At 40.5% G+C, this 25697-nt stretch overlaps 1 protein-coding gene across 2 annotated transcripts in view; it reads left to right on the forward strand.

The window, feature by feature from the left end:
* The window catches only part of FBH1 (F-box DNA helicase 1), an 87509-nt gene that overhangs the window by 33334 nt on the left and 28478 nt on the right, over positions 1–25697 (forward strand). For both annotated transcript variants that reach the window (XM_089676896.1, XM_089676897.1), the window contains exons 10-15: positions 7054–7276; positions 8779–8866; positions 16366–16452; positions 18979–19115; positions 23002–23101; positions 24354–24475. In XM_089676896.1, coding sequence (XP_089533022.1) covers positions 7054–7276; positions 8779–8866; positions 16366–16452; positions 18979–19115; positions 23002–23101; positions 24354–24475 — 757 coding nt within the window. The remainder of the gene's footprint in view (positions 1–7053; positions 7277–8778; positions 8867–16365; positions 16453–18978; positions 19116–23001; positions 23102–24353; positions 24476–25697) is intronic.

Consider the following 25697-nt stretch of genomic DNA (forward strand, 5'->3'; position numbering starts at 1 on the left):
CAGTGCAGTACAGCGTCATCATATAACTGGCATGGCGGTGATCAGGGACACTGACTGGTGACAGTACGAAAAAAAAAAAATTAGATTTTTTTTATTATTATTTTTCATTTTTTATTACATTTCTTTTTTTTTTTTCTAGATTTTTTTTTCATATTTCACTATGACCAAAGTAGTATAATGTTACCATAGTAACATTGTACTATTTTGGGGAAGTGATAAGTATTTTTTTTTTTTTTTTACACAATTTGCTTATAGCAAAGAAATACTTTGCTATAAGCAAGCATTTACCTGAATGAAATCAATTCATTCAGGGTTTTTTTTTTTTTTTTTGTGATTAGTTGTGATTTGGCCATGGCTAATAACATGACACAGCTGGGCTGTGATTGGCCCAGCTTGTGCATGTGATTGCTGTGACCATTCACAGCTAGACACACTTATATACAATGGATGGCATGAATGAAGCCATCCATTGTATACAACCGTCATGTGACCTGCTGTGATTGGTCACAGCAGGTCATATGGTACTGGCAAGGGGGCCGGTACTCAGATCTGTCATCGGCCGTGTCCAAGGTACACAACCGGTGATGGATTGCACCGCAGCGCGGGCTTGCGCAGTGCGTGTTCCAGAAAGGACGCTATATGGCATCCACCCGGAGGGACGAACTGTTCACCCGGCTGCCTTCTGGCTATAGGACGGGCGGCAACTGGTTAACTGCAAGGGTTAAATGATCATTTAGGTCTAGGGGACGAGAAAAGACATTTTACTTACCAAAACTTCTATTCCAGTGGTGGACTGTTCCTTGGAGTCCTCTTATCCCGTATAGGGCTATAGGATCTGCATTGGTCTTGATGATATCAGAGGACCTGCGACCACCAGGCCATAGAGGTTGCAGGGAGCAGTCTTTCAGCATGGAGGAACGGGTAAATTGTACTGGTTTTCTTATTCTCCTAAACCTTAACAGACATTTATCCTTTGCAGTGTGGGGCCATCCCCACTTCAAGGGATCATTTTTAGTTTCTCTGGAGTGCAGCTTTAAAATGGCTGTGATGCCTCGCCACCTCTATCTACTAAAAATCCCGCCTATTGCAGTACCCTCATTATCTCCTTAAAATAATAGAACAGGGTTCACTACATTTTTGTGTTCACATGCTCAACTTGCCTTTACTGGTCTATACTTACCCTACCAAGGGCCTGGGCATTCTATACCTCACTTGGATAAATGATTGATGTGGGCATACCTACCACAAACTGGACAGGACTTTTCCTACCCTGGAGACCCCCAGAATACTATACATCCTGACTTAAACATCCCACCATTGGACCCACCCTGTATATTGTGTCCTAATATTTTTCACAATCCCTTATTTCCCCCACCCCCTGTTCCATTACACTTATAGGACACCCTGCATTTTAACCAGGCCTAAAAGACAACATATTATTTTAGTGGAGAACAGCACACAAATTCAACACGCAAGAAAAGGATTTCTTCTGACCTGTTAACATCATGCAACATTCCAGTGCCCTTAGATTTTGTAGGATTCTTTAAAAATCACACTTAATCACTGCTCTCTCACCATCTATCTCCTTCAGTTATCACAATATCTATGTAAAAGAAAAGGCTCAATAAGAGGTCACCTATCAGAATCAAGGATCAAGGGATCCTCCTCCCAGGAACAAGCCGACCACACTATGTACTTTCCCACAGAGCTTTTGTAGCAAACACCTGGAAACTGACTACAAATTCCTCACCTGTCACATTAATGGAGAGGCAATGTTGTACATCTTCTGAACATGCTTAAATAAAAGTGGTATTAAATTAAAAAATGTAATACGTTGCAACTTGCCAATCAATAGATGTGGTGGCTGCTTTCATTTTAATTTTTTAGGCTTTTTTTTTCCGTTTGTTTTCACCTGGTTATCTGGGCAATAACACCCCTGCCTGCTGTCCAATATAGACACCTTTGGACAGCAGCATCATTAGTGTGGGTGGAGGGGAGTATTACATGCATTAGCAGATTTAAACACCCCAACAAAGTGAAGCCAACCTCGAGCTTATGTTTTATAAGCAGTTATAGCAAACCGTTTTTTTTTCTTTCCTGATTGGGATAAAGGGTTTACATAAATTAAAGCTTTTCGTTGTAAGCACCCCTGTCAGTGGTAAATGGGTTGTCTCAGCCTTCTAACTGCTACATCTGCAGTGCAGCGTGTTCTGTTTAGAAACAAAAGACTTGCTGGCTGGATCACCAGTTTGAAAAAAAAAAAATCAAACTAATGCAACCATCACATCTAAGAATTGATAAGTTGCAATATAATAAATATTCGGTTTTGGGTTTAATACTGATTTTATTACCCTAGGTCTGAGGTGTGCTGGATCATCTGCATGCATTTGGCATGTAATTTTGAGAGGAAAAAACCCTAGTCCTCCTACCAGGGGCGGACTGTCAACTCATGGGGCCCCGGGCAATAGGGGATCATGGGGCCCCTGTGTCCTTGCCCAAACTCAAAAAAGCCTATGAAAAAGGTACCAGGGGCATCTCATGGTGCCCCCTACTGACCCCGGGTCCTCGAGCAGTGCCCTAGTTTCCAAATGGTCAGTCCACCCCTGCTTCAACCCCCCTGTTCAAAAAAAACCTAGAAATAATCCCTTATATGTTTAGAAAATGCAGTAGGCCTACATTTCAGCCCTCTGAAAAACTTTCCAAATATTCTGCAATGGTTAATGAAAATCGATGAGTTTATGATAATGGAAGACCTAACATCCTCTCAGGCACAAATTTAAAAATATTTGTTTCTACTGGATCAATTTACCAAACTTCACCTTGATATGGTCTTCACCTCAGCTATAGAACCCACCAGGATGAATTCTCCTCTTTGGACCTACCCTAAAAGTGGCATTAATCATTTTTCTTGTTTGACCAGTGGGTTGAATAAAAACAAAAAAAAAATAATCGGACACTCGATGTGGATGGGGAAATCACCCTGAGCTATTGTATTCTGCCAGGGCAGAATACAATGATTAGTGTTGCCGGTTATAGTTGGCGGCATTCATCGTTTGCGAAAAACCCCACAGGCTGGTTGTACACAAGTAGATCACTTGTGTGCAACCATCTAGCCCATACCTGGATCAAAATTTGGTAGGTCTCTGCTGAACCAGCTGAATTGTGAGCCATGTATGGCCAGCTTAAGGCTGATCCAGGACAGAGCACCATTCTTCTAATTTCCAACCTATCTCTCCCCATCCTCACCATTTCTCACATCTTATACTTCTCTTGCAAACAAAATTAAGTAAAATGGACCACAAACAATGGGACACAAATTTAATTTTTCTCAGCTGATTGCTGAACAAGTTGAACATAGAATCTTTGCACATATTGCTTATGCTCTATTTTCTATCTTGTCATCTAGGGACATTCTCCAATGTGCTGTTTGGTATTGTCATTGACTGTGTATTATAAACAATGGGTGGTACAAGCGCCTTAGTAGTAGGATAATAAGCTGCTATGCACAAACAAGGTACCAATAAACCTAAAGAAATAGCAATGTATACAAAAAGTGCAGTGCCTATTAGTAGCAAAGTAGAAATAAAATGAAATAACCACTAAGTTCAAGGTACAAGAAAAAAAGTCCTGCAATTCATTATCGGGATAAATGCTCAGATGACTTTAAAAATCCTGGTTTCCGTGTGATAATGATAAAGCAATGCGCACTCACCGGACGCGCATAATAAATGCGCTTTTGTGTAAATATAATCCAGATGTCATCTGATGGTGGGTGGTCCTCCTTCAGTTGGGTATGAGGCTGATGGTCCTCTTGCACTAGGGGTCCCCCTATTAGCTCCTGGTGGGTGCTATGCCTCTGATTCGGCTGGGTAACTCAGGTCCGTCCTGGGAGTGTGTCTGTGGACTAGCGTGCTCCCCCAGGGGGTAACAAAGATACTCCCATAGTGTAGTAATTTAAAAGATATTTATTGTGATGCATCAGGTTAAAAGTACAAATCAAATGTTGCAGGCAGTTATCAGTTAAAGAACTAACCGTCTGGTATGTTAAGATGGCCGCCAGAGCTCCACGTTGCTCTGGTGGCGTGACGTCACGGCGTGGTGTGGCTCCTCCTTACGCGTATCGTGCTCCGGCACGTCTTCAGAGGGTGGTCGCCAAGACTGTCTGCAACATACTTAGGGTAAAAGCTAGACGCCAGACCAAAAGATTCTTAAAACCGAACTTTACCCATAACAACTTGATGATAAAAAATAATGTTCTTTAGCAAGGAACATATATTCCACATTAATAATTATGCTACTAAAATTAGTGTATTCTTGCTGGAGGCTTCCATTTTGCTGAAGCCTAATACCCCTGAGCAGCAGTAAATTTGTAGGCTGTCAGCAGATCGACCTCTACATTTTAGTCAGAGTGCTAAAAAAATAAAGAGCAGCTGAAAATGTGCAGAGCAGGTTGAGGCAGTGTATTACTATACAATATAGGCACTTATTTTTAATGCTTACATAACTAGACCTGCAAAAGGGGCCAGCATGAAGTGATCTAGCAGGACTTAATTTTCTGACTAAAGTTCCACTTTAATATTGGCACTTGGGTTTTAGACATGTTTGGAATGCCATAAAATTACCATCCTAGATTTGGTTGCATTTTGTTTAAGGCTATGAAGGGTCATAGTATGTGTCTGTTTTATTTACATATACTATATTGCCAAAGGTATTGGGACGCCTGCCTTTACACGCACAGTCTTAGTCTGCAGGGTTCAATATTGAGTTGGCCCACCCTTTGCAGCTATAACAGCTTCAACTCTTCTGAGACTCTTTGCATTGCAGTTGGTGATGTTAGGCTTGGATGCAGCTGCTTGGCCATGGAGACCCATTCCATGAAGCTTTCTACGCAGTGTTGTACTAATCTGAAGGCCACACGAAATTTGGAGGTCTTTAGCTATTGACTCAGCTATTGACTTTAGCTATTGAAGACAGTTGGCGACTTCTGCGCACATGCTCTGACCCCGCTCTGCCATTTTACGTGGCCTACCACTTCATGGCTGAGTTGCTTTTGTTCCCAGTTGCTTCTACTTTGTTATTATACCACTAACTGTTGACCATGAAATACACTGAAAAAAAATATTAAAGGAACACTTTTTAATCAGACTATAGCATCAAGTCCAGTTAAACTCCTGGGGTATTGATCTTGTCAGTTAAGTAGCAGAGGGGGTTGTTAATCAGTTTCAGCTGCTTTGATGTTAATGAAATTAACAACAGGTGCACTAGATGGGCAACAATAAAATGACCCCCAAACCCGGAATAGTTTTACAGGTGGAGGCCACTGACATTTTTTTCCCTTCTCATCTCTTCTGACTGTTTTTCACTAGTTTTGCATTTGGCTAGTGTCACTACTGGTAGCATGAGGCGATACCTGGACCATACAGAGCTTGCACAGGAAGTCCAACTCCGCCAGGATGGCCCATCAATACGTGCCATTGCCAGAAAGTTTTCTGTGTCTCCCGGAACAGTCTCAAGAGCATGGAGGAGATTCCAGGAGACAGGCAATTACTCTAGGAGAGCTGAACAGGGCCATAGAAGGTCCTTAACCCATCAGCAGGACCGGTATCTGCTCCTTTGTGCAAGGAGGAACAGGATGAGTACTGCCAGAGCCCTACAAAATTACCTCCAGCATGCCACTGGTGTGAATGTCTCTGACCAAACAATCAGAAACAAACTTCAAGAGGGTGACTTGAGGGTCCGACATCCTCTAGTGGGCCCTGTGCTCACTGCCCAACACCATAGAGCTCAATTGGCATTTGCCATTGAACACCAGAATTGGCAGGTCTGCCACTGGTGCCCTGTGCTTTTCACAAATGAGAGCAGGTTCACCCTGAGTACATGTGACAGATGTAAAAAGGTCTGGAGAAGCCGTGCAGAACGGTATGCTGCCTGTAACATCATTCAGCATGACCGTTTCGGTGGTGGGTCGATGATGGTCTGGGGAGGCATATCCATAGAGGGACACACAGACCTTTACAGGCAAACAATGGCACCCTGACTGCCATTAGGTATCGGGATGAAATCCTTGGACCCATTGTCAGATTCTACGCTGGTGCAGTGGGTCCTGGATTCCTTCTTGTGCATGACCTTGCTCGGCCTCATTTGGCAAGAGTATGCAGGCAGTTCCTGGAGGATGAAAGAATTGAATGGCCCCCATGCTCGCGTGACCTAAATCCAATAGAACACCTCTGGGATATCATGGTTCGGTCCATCCAGGGTTGCACCTCAGACTGTCCAGGAGCTCAGTGATGCCCTGGTCCAGATCTGGGAGGAAATACACCAAGACACCATCCGTCGTCTCATTAGAAGCATGCCCCGACGTTGTCAGGCATGCACACAAGCATGTGGGAGGCCATACAAGTAACATTTTGAGTTGCTACAATGAAATTTCAGCAAAATGGAATAGCCTGATGCATAATTTTTTCACTTATTTTCGAGGTGTCTTTGAATTCAGTCCTCTGTAGATTGATAATTTTCATTTCCATCAAACGATGGGGCATCCTTATTTTCCTAACACATTACTCTGTCCATATCAGTATACTGTAGATATCCAGCATGATATTTTTCCCCATTAAGATCTGATGTGTTTTCAAAGTTTTCCTTTACTTTTTTTGAGCAGTGTATTTAGTAGCAAGGAAATTTCACGGATGGACTTACTGCAGTGGTGGCAACCTATCACGGTACCACACTTGAATTCACTGAGCTCCTGAGAGCGGTCCATTCTTTCACAAATGTTTGTAGAAGCAGTCTGCATGCCTAGGTGCTTGATTTTATACACCTGTGGCCATGGAGGTGATGAACACCTGAATCCAATGATTTGGAGGGGTGTCCCAATACTTTTGGCAGTTTTAGTGTAGTGCTCAGTGGAGCTCATATTACTGCCATGTGAAATACAATGAATAAATAGAATATGAGCCTTAAATTGTGGAAGTCCCGACATCCACAGAGTGTAACAATTTACTAAAACTAAATGGGTGATTTCATTGTGCTTTAGCCTCTGTTTTTGTCTCACAGATACTCTGAAAGGAAAAAGATAAACCATTCCGGACTTACAGCATACACTGTCAATTTTGTTCTTCCTGATGGCCAGGCAGGCTTTGTCAGAGCAAAACTAGTTGTTAAGACTTTAGAGCATTTTTTCGCATCTGCAGATCCTGAAATTGAGGTTGACCACGTTCCTATATGGTGCAAAAATAATCGTGGAGAACGAGAGCTGGTGTCTGCAGACCTACAACAGGTGACTATTTTACCCTTCAAAGAACTGACTTAAAAGTTGATTTTCTAAGCTCTCCTTGTATTGTTGGTACAGTAAGAATATAACAAAAGTGATAGTTGCACATGAAATGGGGAAAAAAACAATTGAAACATATAAAAAATGATATATAAAGAAAACTCTTTGTAACTGAACTCCAGAAAAAAAGACCCTTTGGTGCAATTGTATATTGCTTTAAAAATAATATAATATGTTTTTACATTCAGCTGTCATAGCTATTTGAAACTCAGATTGGAGACCCTCTCCAATCTGCATTTCAAGTAGCTATGACAGTTGAATGTAAAATTATATTATGTTTTTACACCCTGGCAGGAGATTCTGCTTCTTGCACGTGTGCTGACAGAAGGAGAGAGCAGAGTGAGTAGAACTCATGACTGCCCAGTATGTTGCTGCCTCTCTAATGTTCAGTCAGCAAGCAGGAAAGTGATATCCTAGAACTCTAAAGGCTTGTTCAGATGTGCAGCAGTCATTGCCGCCCCTCTTAAAAAAGATACTCTGGTGGATTAATCTTTGCAGGACAGTTGAAAGGCAGCTGGTAGGTGATATGTCACCTCCTCACAACTCTTTTAGCCTTCAAAGGGCCAAATCACTGTGTCACATGTGTATTACAGGCAGTTACTGGGCGATGCAATGCAGCTCTTTGTAACTTCAATAGGTCGCTTTTGGCAATTGCACTTCCCACTGCAGCAAGAGGTTTAATTTTTGCCATGGCGTGTGTACAGCCCCGAGCAGCTGCATGTTCTGGTGTAGGTGGCCAGTTGGGGGGTAAAACCACCCCTCAACCGTATGCTTTTACTGTCCCCTGTCTGCTTGTGTCAGTGATCCATAACAAAGAAAGTGGTGTCACCTTCCTAGCAGTGCTGTCTAGCAGAGGAGTATTTAAGTGTATGTATAGTCAACACTTTGTTTTGGTAGAGTGGACAAGGGTTCAAATCCTTGTCACGTTTTTATTTCTGTGTCCCTTTAGGGAGATTCAAAATATCACCAAACAAAGAATGTTAGAAAATCCCAAATTTTACAGTTGTCCCCAACACCGGATATACAGTAAATCTTCCAATACATACACCTGTTCTGAGAATAATTCCCTCATTTTGTAGAGATTTTCTCTAAATTCCTGTTCTGTCTTCACGTCAGGAAATTAGGAGAAATCTGAACAGGCAGCAAACTGATAAACTGACTTGTTTTAACTTCTCTCTACTCTTACCCAAAACTGCAAAAAAATAAATTGGATATACATACACTTTATTCACAAAGGTACATTCTTATAAATCTATAGCAGGCTTCTGTATATTTTAACTATGTATTTGATGGTTTGCCTGAAGTTCAGCATTAATACATTAGAAAGGTGTTCACTGAACCTTTGTAGATGTTCATTTATTTTTTCCATCAGATTTGTATAATTCCCTGTTTGAATGTAAATGAATACATGCATGAATGTGCATAAATAGCTACTGTGTTTCCTATAGTTCACAGTGGGAGAAGCTAATAAAATTTGGAAAAGAATGAAAAGTCTTGAAGAATCCAGAGAGCTTGCTTACAAAATGACACATGATGGTGAGATCGCTATATCATCTAACATGAGACAATTTGAGAAAATAGAGACCATGAAATCCTTATTCTGACAAATGTATCTCCTTTGTGTGTAGAATATGTATCCAAGGTACAGCCTGTAGATCTTGTCCACAAAATATGTGTCTAGTTCTCCAAAATATATACCTGCTAGATATGTGTTAAGCCAAGTGCATTTTGCGTTTTGAATAGAGTGAGGAAGAATTAGAATTCCTGTTTAGTTTTTACCACTGTTATGGACACTATTGGAGAGACCTATCCTCACTTCCTCTCTTACTGACGTAAAATAACGAAAAATGTGCAACCAAGATACAGATAGAAAAGATATCTGACAGAGCTACTAAAGAAAAGCAAAAAACATTTTTCTTTTCTTGTCTATTGAGGAACACAGGAAGTCCTAAACCTTTGGTTTGTACTGATACCTACAGGAAGATTGAACCCTGGCCACAATAGCAGTATGCCTCAGGTTTTGCTAGTGTCCTAGGAAGATGGCCACCTTTTCTTCAGCACTGCTTTTCTTTAAAGACTAACCTTTTAATTTCCCTAGCATTTTTTTTTCTGCACTTTTTCTTCCATCAAGACTCTTCTCTATACCTCTGCTGGATGTTTTCCCTCTGATTTGTGCCTATACCACATGGTTATCTTTAGCTTGGATTTTGGACCAGATCACATCCAGACTATGCTGGACTGGATATTGCTGGGATAACCTGGAAGTAATCTTAGGATACTGGGCTCCATGTGGGGCACTTTGCCGACTCTTTTTCAGCTAATATACACTCACTGGCCACTATTAGGTACATCTTGCTAGTGCCAATAAAAATATCCCCCACACCAATAAACCACCACCAGCTTGAACCATTGAGACAAGGCAGGATGGATCAATGCTTTCATGTTGTTTATGCCAAATTCTGACCCCCACCATCTGAATGTCCCAGCAACCAGTCTGCCCATTCTCCTCTGACATCAACAAGGCATTTTTGTCCACACAACTGCCGCTCACTGACTATTTTCTCTTTTTCGGTTGTGTATGAAAATCCTAGTAGATCAGCAGTTTTTGAAATACTTTGACCAGCCTGTCTGGCACAGACAACCCTGCCACGTTCAAAGTAACTTAAATCCCCTTTCTGATGCTCGGTTTGAACTTCACAAGTTGTCTTCACCAGGTCTACGTACCTAAATGCACTGAGTTGCTGCCATGTGATTGGCTGATTAGCAATTTGTGTTACCAAGCAATTGAACAGATGTACCTAATAAAGTGGCTGGTGAATGTAGATGTGGAGTGCTTTCCAGGTCCAGAGTCCCTGGCATTGTCTCTGCGCTTTCCCCTGTTTACCCTGTCTCTGACGACTCAGAAGCTTCCGTCATTTTTATCAATCTTTGGGTGGCATTGTTACCTCTTTCCTGCTGGCTTTGCCACGGAAGGGGTTTTAATGCTGTGGGACTGAGCACTGATGACATCCGGTGAGTAGAGTGTCATATGCATTCTGTTTTTTTCTTTCCCAGCATACATTGTCAAGGAAGCATCTCACCCTGGGTCCACATAGAACTTTGATTTTTTTCCTTATCCCTGCCTAAAGTGATTTTGGCCACCTCCGGCCATCTGACCCTCTGGTCATTGCCCTACATCAGGTACCTGCTGTCTGGGTTTCTTTAGTACTTAAGGCCTTGCCTGTTACCAAGAGCTTGAGCTTTGACTAACCACACTGCAGCCAGAATATGTCTGATTCTAGATACAGGAGAAGAGGGGTGGACAATCCCACTGTACCAGGTACCCCAGCTGGCTTTCTACTGACAGGTTAGGGACTGCTTGCAATGCGCCCACTAATGGTGCTGACATCTGCAGCCTGGAGTCATGCTGTTTTCTGCTGTTAGAGGATATTCTGACCTCTGAAGCTTTCCTCGGGTGTAGCTGGTTCCTCTGCCCTTTCATACAAGATTGTATGACTCTCATCTCAGAGACCACAAGTGCTTTCCTGTGCCCTCTCCAGACGATTTTGTATGGACTGTAGGATGTTTAGTGTGCACAGAGCAGTTAACATGACCACAACTAACCTGCATTGCCCATTCCAAACTAATGGAAGTGAGGGGGGAAAAGAAAAGGTTCAGGATGTTATGAGGGCATGGATGTGTCCAGTCATGGCGTCCTCAGCATAGACTCTGTCTGACGGTGGGCTTTACAGAGGCATTATAAGAGGCCGTTGAAAGGCACGCATACGCTGTATATTCATCTGTGAAATGTGACTGCATTGGATGAAGGCTTTTAATTGTTGCTCTAATAAACTGTATCACACTAGGATGGTTGAGCACGCTCTCTTTCTTGTGTTGTTTCAGGCACCTTTCCACCCCCCCCACCCCCATGGAGTCTATAGAGAGCTGCAGCGCCCAACATTTTGGACATTGATTTAGAACAACCCTTTAACCACAGTGGGGATTTAGACCAACGCAGCAGCTAGTTTTGTTTGTATATACTTCTGCTTTATCAGGACCTGTGAAAAAGGCGAAAAAAACAATTAGTTGAATGCTCAAGAATTTCCATTACTCTGAATTACCCAGGAGAATGTACAATAGAGGATAAAAAGCAGGGAAGTATTAGTGTCAGTGACCAACTGGCGGTAGCCTCTAGCAGCCCACTGGCCGGAATCCCTCAGGGCGCGGAGTCTAAGCCTCAGTCTGCTGGTTCACCAGAGCCCCTGATGGTGGGGATGGACTTGAAACAGCCTGAGACCAGGTCACGACCCCCGAGGAACACCAGCTGTGGTAGAGGCGGAAGCCAATGGCGTAGAGCAGGTGAGAGCCAAACGTGAAGAGGTATGCGTGGTCAGACGGGCCGGGTCAGTAACAGCGGAGCAGACAGTGCAGAGCGGCAGGCAGAAGAATAACAGGTCACAAGCCGGGTTCAGTAACAGGAGGTCAGGCAATCAGGAAGAGGTAGAGAATAGTCAGGACTTAGCCAGGGGTCAGAGCAGGAGAAAGCAGCAGTATCAGGAACAGGCTTGGGTCGGCAGCAAGGTATCAACACAGGAGTAATCAGGAACACAGGAACGGGACAAGACCAGAAGGCGATTTGGAGATGCACAGGGCAGGTTTAAATAAGCCGCCCTCTGCTCTGATTGGTGCGGCCGCGATCGCTAGTGCGCATGCGCGGCCGCCGCCGCGATCGCCTAGGATTCAGTGCTCGTTGGATCGGACAAATCGGCGCTCTGCGCATGTGCGCATCGCCGAGGCGCCGGGATCCCTGACACTTAGGCAGGTCATAGATTATACAAGTTCTTTCCTTCCACCACAGGTGAAAGGCAAGAAAATTAATTCCCGCACCAACACAGTCAGTGTTGATGGAAGAGTCCCTCCCGCAGCACTAGTGTGTTCTTCTGGCTGGGAACCTTCTTTGCTGGCAGAACAATTATTAGTGTTGCCGGCAACAATAATTGTTCAGCAAAAAAAACAATAGGCTGGTTGTACATAGGTCAATCGAGCAACTTGTGTACAACCAGGGTGCTCACACATGTCCGGTCCTTGCTAAACTGGCCGAATTTCAATCCTCGTATAGCTGGCTTTAACCACCACCTAGACATATTGCAAAATAACAGATTTTATTTCTGTTCAGGAAGTAAATCTTGCAGTATGGCCTTTAAAGTCTTATTTGTGAATATTGAGAGAGTGAAGTACTTCCAAGAATCATGCCATGTTTTACTCCTAGTATGTAATCCTGTATTTACTGACATTAAAATGTTCAAACTGCACTGCTTGGCTACACCTGTAGAGATGCAAAGAGTACTGCAGATAACTAATGGTGACTCTCCATTTGCTTATCTCCTTTTCTCCTCGGGCTACGGAATCCTCCTGCATCAAAGAGGAGAACTACACCCCTGTACTATACCCCAGAGAAGGCGAGGGTGTAGGGAGATTTGTACTCCCCCCACTGCATCTCTAGGTGACTCAGACATAGCATTGTTCAAGCTTATGGTATCAAGGATCGGGTTTATCCCCTTTCCTGTTAAGACTCACTCCACTATGACTGTGTGTGCCTTTTGAGGTTTTTGGCACAGGCCGTTTTTTCCAGATTTGCAAGGCCTCTATTTGGTCTTCTGTTCTTAAAGTGTTACTAAACCCACAACAGTAGAATCAGTCTGTATATGCTGTAAAGCATGCTTGTTATACTCACTGTGGAACCTAAGGGGTTAATCCTCTGTATTGTGTAAAAAAAAAAAAAAAAAGATGTTTGAGCCTGTCTTTTCTGATCCTCCCCCTCTTATCTCCTGATAAGACATATCATGTGGAGTCACTCTGCACATGCTCAGTTTTGGTGTGTATTGCTAGAGAGATTTTTTCCATGTAATCAGCACAGGGCCAATCGGCACTGTCCAGACATAGGTCAGAGGTTCTGCATCCTATTAGGACCAAAAGAATACTCCTCCTACAAGCTTTAACCAGTACTCTGCTGAACACTGATAGAAGTCACAAGACTGCTCTTAGTCTAGTTCACACCCATGCAGGCTGCATTTGAGGCGCCTCTGCATTGCGTTTTGGAACTTTTTTGCTGCTTTTTTTTATGCGTTTTGGGTTGTTTTTCTTTTCTTTTTTCTTTTTTTTTACTTGTTGCTAGGCAGATTTAACAGTCCCCAGTCCATCTGCTGATAGAACACAGCCTTGGAGGCAAGGTGCACATGCTCAGTTTGGTGGGGGGTTTTTTCTTTTTTTATTGGGAGAGTGCATGTGATAAGCACAGGGCCAATCAGCATTGTCCAGACAGAGGGTCAGGGATTCTGCAGCCTCATAGGACAATTGGGGGAGAATGAAAACTCCTCCTACAAGATTTAACCAGTGCTCTGCTGGACACTGATAGAAGTCACAAGACTGCTCTAACTGCTTATGAGAAAAGGTATTTAGCTGTTTATATTTACTAAAATAATTGCATTTCGTGTTCTGTATACTGTGGGAGATCAGATATAGTGAATGCAGGGTCCTGGGTTTAGAAACGCTTTAAGTTTTCAAGGTTCTACCAAGTGGACTTTCAAGCTCATCTCATCTCAGCGTTTGGTGAAAGATCTTTCAGGGAGCTCCTTGATCTGCAGACAGTGCCTATTGTTGTTATATTGGACCTGTTGCCCACCCCTCAGCTGGATTGCCTTTGGATGTTCCAACCGTCTAAGACTTCCTGTGTCTCTCAGTTAGAACTAGAACTACACTGCTTCAAAGCACCACAAACCAAAAACGCTAATTAATGTTTAATATTCAAAGCAAACTCACCTATATCTTCATGCTTTATTTTGCTGAGAAATCGCTTTGAAAAACACCCCTGGCATTTCTGTTTTGACCAACTTGCATAAGGGCAGATAATTCATGTAGCACTTCCTGGAATCCACCTGCCCTTAGCTCAGGCATGCAGGTAGAAGGGTGTGCTTAGCTGAGAAAACCCCTCCTCCCCTCCTGAAGACACCTGGGATGTGTGACATAATTTGCCTAGGCCTGTAAATCGGGAAGTAACTGAAGAAATGTAAAAACAAAGTGTAAAACAAATTAATATACTATACTTTTCCTGTCTATTTACTAATGCTAGCAGTATTAGGATTAGAAATGGTCAACGCTGATTGAGAGTGTGAAGCTCCTCTTTAATGAGAGAGAAATGTTCACCATAATCCTTTTCTTGGAGTCCATTGAGGAACTCCAGTCCCACCTGTCTGTGTTTATGGTCATGCTTTGGTACCACTTTGCTACAAAATGGAGGCATACTAGTAGTTGGGGTTATACCCTGGGCTGGCCTAAGGTAAATTTATTTGGCAGTGTATAGTACTCCAGTAGGCAGCAGAATAAGCAATTTAAGACTTCCTGTGTCCCTCAGTGGGCCCCAACAAAAGGATATTATGGTGGGTATCAGTCCCATTGCTAATGCTTTTGTTGCTGTTAGACTTGTTCTTACTTGCTGTCTAGTAAAATCCTGTCATTAGGCAGGAAGTGAGGGTAAATATCTGCCATGGAAAACACCTGGAGGGGTATGGGGGCCAGACTCCTTCCCACCGACTATGGACCCAGGACTAATGAGACCCCCCTCCTATTGGGGTTACAAGAAACCTTTTCCCCAAGAGGGTTATAGCACTACCTTGGGTACCTGGCTGGCTGTGAATTATACCAGCTACCATTTCCATGCAATTAGGGCATGGAGGGACTTTTTCTGGGACCCCTTGGCATACTGTGCATAGTGGAAATATGTGCAGGGGGTGAATTCCAGCATATGTGGGGTTAAGAAACTTTACTTTCTGTTACAGATTTCCTGGCATCAACTATTATTTTGCTGTAATTAGGTTTAGGTGATAAGCTTTCACTGTGTTTACTCACCTCCAGAGTCCAGATTACTAGGTGCTGGGAAGGAATCCATTGTTTTCTTGTGTTTGATGGTTTATGTAAGGTTTTTGTGTATAAATGCTGTGCTGTTTGTTAGTAAAGTCAGTCCTTGTTTTACTCCAACATTGTTCTATCTGATGTTTTGGGGTATGTTTTGCTATATTCTGGTTCCAGTGTGGAGGAAGCTGTAGTTTGGCGGAGATACCCAGTCGGGGCATCAGGCAGTCCGTCACAATACCGATTCGTGGATAACAGTAAAAACTTTGCAGGATTTCTAATCCTTTACTGTTCTATTCAAAACATTTTGGCTGGATATACGCTTTAGTGTAAATGGCCAACGGGTAAAAATAGAGGCTGAGCTGTTTCTTTTTTTTTCCCATAGCTCCTGGATCTCTGGAATTTGTAAATACATATTTTAACAATGCCAGAGTAATTTGGTGCACATAATGATGAGCAATATGGGAAAATGTACACTAAGGAGCATAGCAAAAATCAAAGGGCGAGATTTACTAAAACTGGAGAATGGCTACCATGCACAGCTGCACCAGATTTTGCAATCAGCTTCTAAGGCCCCTTCACACGGGCATTCCGTATGTTCGTTTTTCATCTGTTGTTTACAGATGACAGACTGACACCCATGTATTTCTGTGGACTAGCAGATGTAAACGGATGATCATCTGTTTACATCCGTTAATGTTCACATCCGTTTTTTTTTTTAACTGAAAAACACCCTATTTTCGTTAAAAAAAACGGAAGAAAAACGAGTAAAAAAATAGATGTAAATGGATGAAAACTGATGTAAATGGAGGAAAACTGATGTAAACGGACAAAAAACATTTAAATGGATGTAAACAAACAAAAAAAAATGATGAAAAACGGATGTAAACTGATGAAAAATGGATGTGAACTGATCCGTATTTTCTTGGAAAAAATGTGACTTAACTGATAAAAAAGACGGAACGCCCGTGTGAAAGGGGCCTAACTTCATCTTGTTCAATTAAGCATTGACAAAAATCCTGGAAGCTGATTGGTTTCTATGCAGAGCTGCACCAGATTTTGCATTCTCTGGTTTTAGTAAATCAACGCCAATGTGTATAATTCAATGTGATCTAGTTATAATCTGACTTTTTTTTATTCACACGCAGGTTATCTGAAGCTGTGGCAGCTCCGTAGGCCCAATCTCTCTTCTTATGATGCTATATTTGTTGATGAAGCACAGGACTGCACACCATGTAAGTTAAGTTCCATGTTCCGAATGTTTTTCATCTGCCAAAGTACCACAAGCCTAAACTCCTCTACAAGATGAAGACCAATAAGTATCTCTCCTAATGTATATTTAAACCCAAACAAAAATGTAATCTATTGTATTTTAGCATATCTTAGTTGTTATGGCTGCATGGTTTTACTTTTTCAGGGTTTTTCCTTTATTTCCATCTGGTGATCTTGTGACTAACACTCTTCTGATCTAGGGTGACCATGCCCATTCACTAGGCTGCTCTCCTGATTTTTTCTACAAACATATCTTCCTCTCCATCTCCATTACATTGGAGTTGGGGGAATTAGTAGATTTCAGAATATACAATGTAGCCTGAAAGGAAGATGAAATTGTTTGTACTTTTAATGCACAGAAAGTGACAAGAACAATACATTTCTGGCAAGATCAACAGGTATTTTCTGTACTTACTGGAAATGTTTTTAACATGAAAATGAAAATTAATGCAGCCAACAGATCAAAGTACTGGTAAGTTGCAAATGATTAGTTTTTGAGTTCTTGAGTTTTGATATCCTATAATCGCTATGACATGTAGGGGATAGTAAATGCGCAAGCAATGCACACCTCAAAAACCTAAGGGGAATTCCAGGCAAAGCAGGTTTATAAAAATTCATGCTCAGGTTTTCAAAAGAGCGATAGTCCTATTTAGGAAGTTTATTGCTAATAATAATTCTTCACATGTAAACATTTTGGCTGTTTTCACTCACTGGTTTCCTGCGGCGTGCCTCCCCTCTGTAGAAATCTTGCGCCTGTGCAGCAATCACACTAGGCATTGCACTTTGTTACAAGCTGATAATGCTCAAAGACTCCTGGGATTTATGATGTAAGTATTCCAGGAGTCAACGAGAATACACAGATAATGTAAATCGCCTAGGTGGCCAAATGTGGAAGCCATGGGATTTTTCAAAAACAAAAGGTATTTATGCAAAAAAATAACACATGGCACTATCCAAACATAACACACAACTGCATGATAATTAAGCCATACTTTATTTAAAGCAAATATTCACCCTCTTTCTAAAGTGTAAGGTAATGTTTATTTTGTGAAGACATTCGTATTCCCTTTTAACAGAATAAGAGGTATATTAGCAAATTTAACAGAAAAAGAATGTTTTATAAATTTGTTTACCCAGTGATTTAGGGGTCAATTCACTAAGCGTTAAATAACAACTGAAAAAATGCGGTAAAATAACACTTGCAGTACGTTTTTTGCAAATGTGCGATTAACTAAGAATTGTGCGGAAATAACTCGTGCAGTAAAATATCGTTATTGGGGTAATTACCGCATATTTTCATACAGTAATTTATCACACGGTAGCTGGTTGTTTAAGGAAGCCAACCGCAGTGTCCTTAACAACAGATGACTCATCAGCTTTCAGCGAGTGTCCCACTGACAGCTGAGTGTAAACTAAACATGCCAGCAATTACAAATGATGAAAAAAAACAACGTGGGGTCCCCCCCATCCATACCAGGCACTTTGGGTCTGGAATGGATTTTAAGGAAAAACCCACACCAAAATTAAAAGAAAAAAAAATGGCCCTTAGGTCTGGTAGGGATTTTGTGGGAACCCCACACCAAAATGAAGAATGAATGGCATGAGGGGGGAACCCACGCCAATTTTCTTTATATTTTGGTGTGGGGTTCTCCTTAATATCCATACCAGACCCCTAGTGGTTGGGGGGGACCCCCTCGCTGCATCTGAAAACATACCACCAGCAACACCCTGGGTAATAAACATCACATCTTTTTTTACTTTCAGTTCTGTTTGTGAATTGGACTTAACAGCTTACCGCATGTTTTTTTTGCAGTATTTACGAACACATTTTTAATTTTGCATTAAATCCAGCAGAATTGTTTTTTGGGGTTTTTTTGTGAATTGGACATTTTGTTACTGCATGCTATAATTTATGCACGAGTCACATGACCATGTTATCGCATGTGGTAACCTTTAGTGAATTGACCCCTTAGTTTTTTAATGTTTTTATGAGCTGTAAGTTTTATAGATATTTGTATAGGGAATTTCAATATAGTGAGTTCATATTGAGAGAGTAGAAAATAATGAGAGTGAATCTCCCTAAAAGGGACACAGACTGTAATAAAACCTAACAGGGGTTTTAAACCCTTACCACTTTATACAATCAAGAAAATGTGTTCGCTTTAGCTATACTTTAACACAATATTGTTTATCAATATGATATTTACATTTTGTTTTTTCTTTTCTTTTACAGCTGTTTACATTATAAATCTTCATATGTGTTTTAGACACATATGTTTGAACCCCATCTATGTGCTAAATGCAAGACCTATCACTTTGTGCCTCTTTTTACCTGATGTGTGCATTATATTTTCTTTAATAGTAATAGAACAAAGCTTATACTAATTTAGATGGAACAAAATGGTATAAGGTCTAAAAATAATTGGAAGCTACTTAACATGTCTATAAAAATGAAGATTATTTCACTTTCACTATTCATTTACTTGCAGCTATTATAAAGGTTGTCCTTTCTCAAACATGTGGCAAAATATTTGTTGGGGATCCACACCAGCAAATCTACACCTTCCGTGGAGCAGTGAATGCACTTTGTAAAGTGCCACACACTCATATCTTCTATCTTACCCAGGTTAGTTTCTACCAATCATGATATTCCTTATCTGCTAATAAATGACTACATTAGTCACTGCTTGTAAAGCTTTAGAATCATCTTTACACGCTTGGTAACTGTAAAATGCCTGTATTTTATTGATCTCTATGGAAGTTGAACAACTTGAAAAGTTAAACAGGGTAACCAGTGTAAGGGTACATGTGCATGGACGTTTTCAGCCACATATGTCCTCTAGCATAAAATTACTTTTTGTTTTCTTAATCTTGGGAAAGTGGCAGGTGGCACATACAGCTAGCCATAGAATAAATAAAGAGAAAGTGCTCCTGCGCTTATGGATATTTTTCACTCAACAGCACAAACTAGACCTAATTGCAGCAGTCTTCTAATTGTGTAAAATTGTCACTAAAAAAGAAAAATTAAAAAACAGATGAGCTGCGCATGGTCATAAACATGTGCATATTTTAGACATATCATAAACCAGTCCCAATAAAAAGTTCTGATGCTTGTGTTCGGCTTGTATTCAAGATCCTGATTAGTGCTCCATTGTGCTTAACAAAAATGCCCCACATGGGCTGACACTCACCCTCATTCCATGACCATCTATCTCTAGAGTGGTCAGTAACGCTTTGCAGGACAATCCCTGTAAACAAATGGTCCCTGGATCCTTTAGCTTGTGATCTATCCTTAAGGCGGTCCTTGACATATAAGGAACAATTTCCAAAAACGCGTGCTGTCTCCACAGCTCCACAAGCAGCAAAGAAATGTTTCACCGTATATGAAGAAAAAGAAGGGGACATCCCCTAGTGTAAAATTGCTTGGTACCAGGGGCGGACTGACCATTTGGAAACTCGGGCACTGCCCGAGGGCCCAGGGTCAGTAGGGGGCCCCATGAGATGCCCCTGGTACCTTTTTCATAGGCTTTTTTGAGTTTGGGCAAGGACACAGGGGCCCCATGATCCCCTATTGCCCAGGGGCCCCATGAGTTGTCAGTCCGCCCCTGCTATGTACCTTGGGGATAATTATATGAATATACACTCACAAAGTACCTATAGCCCGGCACCTGGTGTACTCAGCCTTGTAAATCAAAGATGGAAGCCACTGGCCTGATTGCTCCTCGGAGCAGCGTGCGTTCCACAGGGCAGATGTGATGTCGGCGGAAGTTGCGTCATCAAACCTCGACGCGCTTCGATCAAAGATCGTCTTCAGGAAGTGCAAAATCCACCATTTTGGTAATGGTATTTATATCCTTGAGCCAGATAGTTAATTGGTGAAAATCAACCACAGCATTGCTGAGTACATTCAGTGTTACAACAAATTGGGCTGCAAACTTCCTTACTAATATACATTTGATCTTGCACATAAATAATAAACAAAACGAAGTGAATCTTCCCTGGTATGTTCTAGGTGACGACCCCTTCAAGGGGAAGCACCTCAAATAAGGAAGGTGTCCACATACAATATTAAAATGTACTAGGTAGCATATTTACTACTAACATTCGTTTTCCTAACTCATTGTAAACAATAAAAATACACTAAATGGACCTTTACTAGTGCCCTCCTAGGGGGCATCTACAAGGGAGGCACCTCCAATAATAAAAACAATTTCTAAAACTCACACTTTGTTTATACCTTTTATAAAAATCAATTTCTCATGAATCAAAAAGAAGATAAGGGGGAAATAAAAAATAAACAAAATAGTAAGAAAATTAGGAAAAGAAAAAAGGGGGGGGGAAACATTTTTTAGAATAACCTCAGTGATGACTGATAGTCATCACCTTTTTTACTCTCTCTAAAAATCTGTCAGGAAGCAGCTTAAATCTATCTCAATATTTAACCCTTCTGGCGTTAGTTTGAAGCTCATATATCCACTTTGATTCATTTTTTGAGATCTCTCTAACCATGTGAGATTCCTTCCAGTGTCTATCTATCTATGGCAAAAAAAGAGAGATGGGATGGGTCTTTATTATGCACCAATCTAAATGATTCGAGACACTATGTTTCTGATCTCCTTTTCTGATGTTAGTAATATGTTCACTTATTCTTTTAGTAAGTCTCTGAGTGGTTCTCCCTATATATTGGTACCCACAAGTACAAAGTAACATGTAGGTAACAAATTTTGTTTGGCAAGTAATGAATGGTTTAATGGTATATTGTTTAAGGGTCTGATGGGACATAAACGTAGTTATTTTCTTGGGCAGTTTTTTAGTATATCTAAGCGGGCCCCATTTCCCACATCTGATAAAACAACCCTCCTGAAAGGAGAGTTTTTTGTTTTTTTTTTCTTCGGGGGATCTGGAATATTATGGACCAATTTTCTTCTTAAGCCTTGAGCCTGTCTATAAATAAAATACTTTTTTTTTGGGAGTATGGTTTTTAATGTGGGGTCCCTAGACAAGATAGGCCAGTGCCTTTTTAAAGCACCTTTCTAACTCCTAATATTGTTGATTAAACCCTGTAATAAAGGCAGTGTCTGTCATTTTGATTTTATCTCTCTTATTCCCTTCCAGTAGATCTTTCCTATTTAAGTGGCCTATTTCTTCCCTCACTTTGCTTAATTCCTTATGTTTATAGCCCTTATACTTGAGCCTATCTATGAGGATATCTGTTTGGTTATCATAATCCTCTTTTAACAGAGTTCCTCCTAATCCTCATAAACTGCTCCTTGGGTATGGCTTTCTTCCATCTTGGGTGGTAGCAACTTTTTACTGGTATATAACTATTCCTGTCAGTATTTTTAAAGAATATTTTTGTTCCCAGTGTATCATGATGTTTGAATATAGAAAGATCCAAAAAGTCTAAGCTATCTTTTTGGATATTTGCAGTAAACCTAATCTCATATTTGTTCCGATTAATGAGTGACATGAATATTGCTAGTGCCTCTCTAGTTCCTTGCCATACCACCAGAATATCATCAATGTATCTCTGGTAACCATATAGCCCAGACCATGTCTTTCCATATATTTCTTCCTCTTCCCATTTATTAGGAAAATATTGGCCATACTTAGCCACCATATATACTCCTTTAATCTGATTGTAATAGTGGCCACCATACCAAAAAAAATTATTAGTCATTGTCAAATCAATTCCTTCCCGAATAAATGTCCTTTGTGCTTTCTCTAAGCTTGTGTACTTCTCAAGAGCCCATTTGACTGCATTACTTGCATGATGTTGCAAGGAGTTAGAAAGGTGTAGCGAGTTAGAAAGGCCGTGGCGAACTGAGCCAGAAGTGGGAGCGGGTACCTATCAAAAACAGGTATCCGCTCCCCCCCCCAAAAGGTGCCAAATATGGCAGTGAGGGGGGGAGGAGGCAAATAAATGGAGTTTCCGCTTTAAGGTTCATTTGTATACATTAATAGTGTGTCCTTGCTTACCTCTGTATGTTTTTACTGCTATCCTGAATTCTGTTACAAAGATTTTCCCTCACTTCAAGTCCTGCTGATTAATGTTTTACCAGATGGGATGTGAAGGTTAATTTCCAGCAGAAACAAAGCCAAAAAGAAAAATCTTAAATTTCTTTTTTTTTGGTACTTGAGTAGGGGAACTAAATGCTTTTCTTTATCTGATTAGGAGAACTAGAGATTTTGCCAGATTTTTTTCCCCCGTATATTATCTGGACAATTAACTGGATAACGTTTTTACAGAGCCCTGAATTACAGTAAACGCATGAATGGTGTTCTAGTCCTTTCCCACTCTCTGCAAAAGTAAAAAAAAACAAAACATACAGTACACTTTTTAAGTTTTTGATTTGCTAAAAGAAATATTGATGTTTAGAAGTCTTTTATATAAAAGCTCTTGTGTTTGGGGGCAATGAAACTAAACCTATTTAGCTTTCTGGCAAATTAAATCCCTTTGTTGGACAATATTTGGAGAATTACAGTAAAATATGTTTGTTCTTATATTCTAGAGTTTTCGATTTGGTGCTGAAATAGCTTATATTGGGGCTACCATACTTGATGTGTGTAAGAACATAAGGAATAAAACCTTAGTTGGTGGTAACCAGAAAGGTAAGACAAATGGTGACCATACACAGAGCAAGTTTAGATATGCTTCTAATGATGGTTGATTTACTGTCCAGGAGAAAAATACTATTGGAGGATCAGTCAGGCACCAATACATTAAGATTGTTCAACCATATACTTGAAATCAATCGAAAACGAGTTTGGAATAGCATATCAAAAAATGATTGACCCTATTCTGATCCTATGTGACGTACTGCTATGTGATGTACTGTATTCTGTAAAAAAAATATTCATAAAGTATTCATATAATGATGTACATGTACATTAGAACTTTATTTTTGGTACAAAATAAGCAGTACACATTTTCAACTGCCATTCTTAAATTCTTAAAATTATATGTCTATGCACAAATACATTTTCATTGTATTCAGATCATTATTATGTTGCATACAAGTAGAATAGAATATAAATATTGCTAAAATGTATTAAATGCTGTTGGGGTTTTCTAAGGCCTTTTTCACACCTCTGCGTTTTTGGTGCTTTTTGCTGAAACGCACTATAGTCCATTTAACATGGTTTCCTATGGGACACATTCACATCTATGCTTTTTTCAGCTGCTGTGTTTTTGGAAACGGTCAGGGACTTTTTTAAACGCCAAAGAGTGTGTTTGTTTTTGGTTCATTAGACTTCAATGGAGATGCTGTAGAAAAGCATCTAGTGCGTTTTTGACACATTTTGCATTATTTAATCTGCCCAACAACAAATTATCCAAAAAAACATAAACACATCAAAAATGCATGTGCAGAAATGTTCCACAAAAAGCACTGCAGAAACAGAGCAAAAGCAAACTGCATAGGTGTGAAGCAAGCCTAAATACTGATTTCAAATTTATCTTGATTAACAAAAAAATCATATATCACTCCCCCATTGCCCCCCCCCCATTAATAAAATGAACACTTGTTTAAATAACCTGAATTGCATGAAAATATTGATCCGATGCCTCATATACTTAACAATCATATTGATCAATCTACTTTATTCACTACTTTACTACTAATTTTCTGTTCATGCCAAACTTAATATTTTGATTAAATCCATTGGTTTTGCTCTAAATCGGTTGGTGACACAGTATATCTTTCCGAATAATTCATAGCATGTGCTTGTACACAAAAGCTGATCATAAGGGAGAAGGGTTTTTTGACAGAATCCAAGCTGCCAGCATTTTTATAAAATTCCAGTTTAACAAATAAGCTGCCTTGTGTTATATGTCTACTAGTCATAATGTTATGTTTAACAGGTACTGTCCGTGAGCCCTCCCAATCAAAAGTTGCCATTTTATCCAGAAGTAACACCTGTGTGTTTGATCAAGCTGTCCATGTTACTGATGGAGAATCCCCTTCAATGATCCATATCATTGGGGTATGTTTTTGTGTGTGTGTTGCTTTCAATTAAATTTACATTGTCTATAATTATGTATTCTCCTTGTATTATGATATCCGGGGTATGCCTTATTGTATTTGTATTACAATAAAAAAGGAAGATGCAGTTTTTGTTTCTGCAGTAGGCTTTTAATTATTTTTTTTATGTGATTTTGATATAACATTTATTTTCAAGTGGAACTTTAGTCAGAAAATTAAGTCCTGCTAAATCACTTCATGCTGGCCCCTTTTGCAGGTATAGCTATGTAAAACATTAAAAATAAGTGTCTATACTGTTTAAAATCCTGTAATACACTGTTTCCCACTGCTCTGCACATGCTCAGTAGCTCTCTATTTCTCGGCACTGTGCCAAAAATGTAGAGGCCAATATGCTGACAGCCTAAATATTTACTGCTGCTCAGGGGCTGTAGGCTTCAGCAAAATGGCAGCCTTCATTAGGCAGAAATGGGAGCAATTTTGGAGGCAATTTACATCACACACTCATTTTGGTAGCATAATTTTTAATGTGGTAAAGAACATTTTTTTTTTTTTTTTAATCAAATTGTTAAGTGAGTAAAGTTGCACTTTAAAATATAGAATGGACTGTTGTGCTGGTCTGTATAGCCACTAGAGGGCACATTTTATATTCATGTGCAAGCACTGCCCTTGCTAAACATCAAAGTGATAATAAACCAAAAATGTAATATATTGCAGCTTTCCAGTCATTAGATGTGGTGGCTGCATCATATTACTTTTCTTTGGCTTTTTTTCCCCTCTGTTTTCACCTGGTGATCTGGCCAGTAACACATCCCCAATATTAATGAACCACCACTCTGGCGGAATGAGCACAGGAGGCACAGCAGACAGCAGCAATGTCAGTCTGGGAGGAGTGTTAAAAGGAGTAGCACATTTAAATACAATAACATATTGAAGCTGAACTCCAGCACACACTTTATAAGCAGTTAAAGCAAATCGTTTTTGGGAAATATCTTGCGAAAAACTGTGCCTGGGAGCTCAGGTGTGTGCAGATTGTTGGTGGCACAGGCTACATAGAGCATATATTTCTGCATCCCTAGCAGCCCTCCAGACATGTGATAGAAAACAATTAGAAGCAACCAACCTAGACCAATGTACATTTAAAAAAAAACTCCTGGAGATAAGGTTTAAGATCATTAATTTGGCTGACAAGGTTGACTTTGTACATATTTGTCTTACTGATTTAC

Source organism: Staurois parvus, unplaced genomic scaffold (assembly GCF_062004578.1).
Source record: "Staurois parvus isolate SC_StPar_1 unplaced genomic scaffold, SC_StPar_1.0 ptg000175l, whole genome shotgun sequence".
NCBI lineage: Eukaryota > Metazoa > Chordata > Amphibia > Anura > Ranidae > Staurois > Staurois parvus.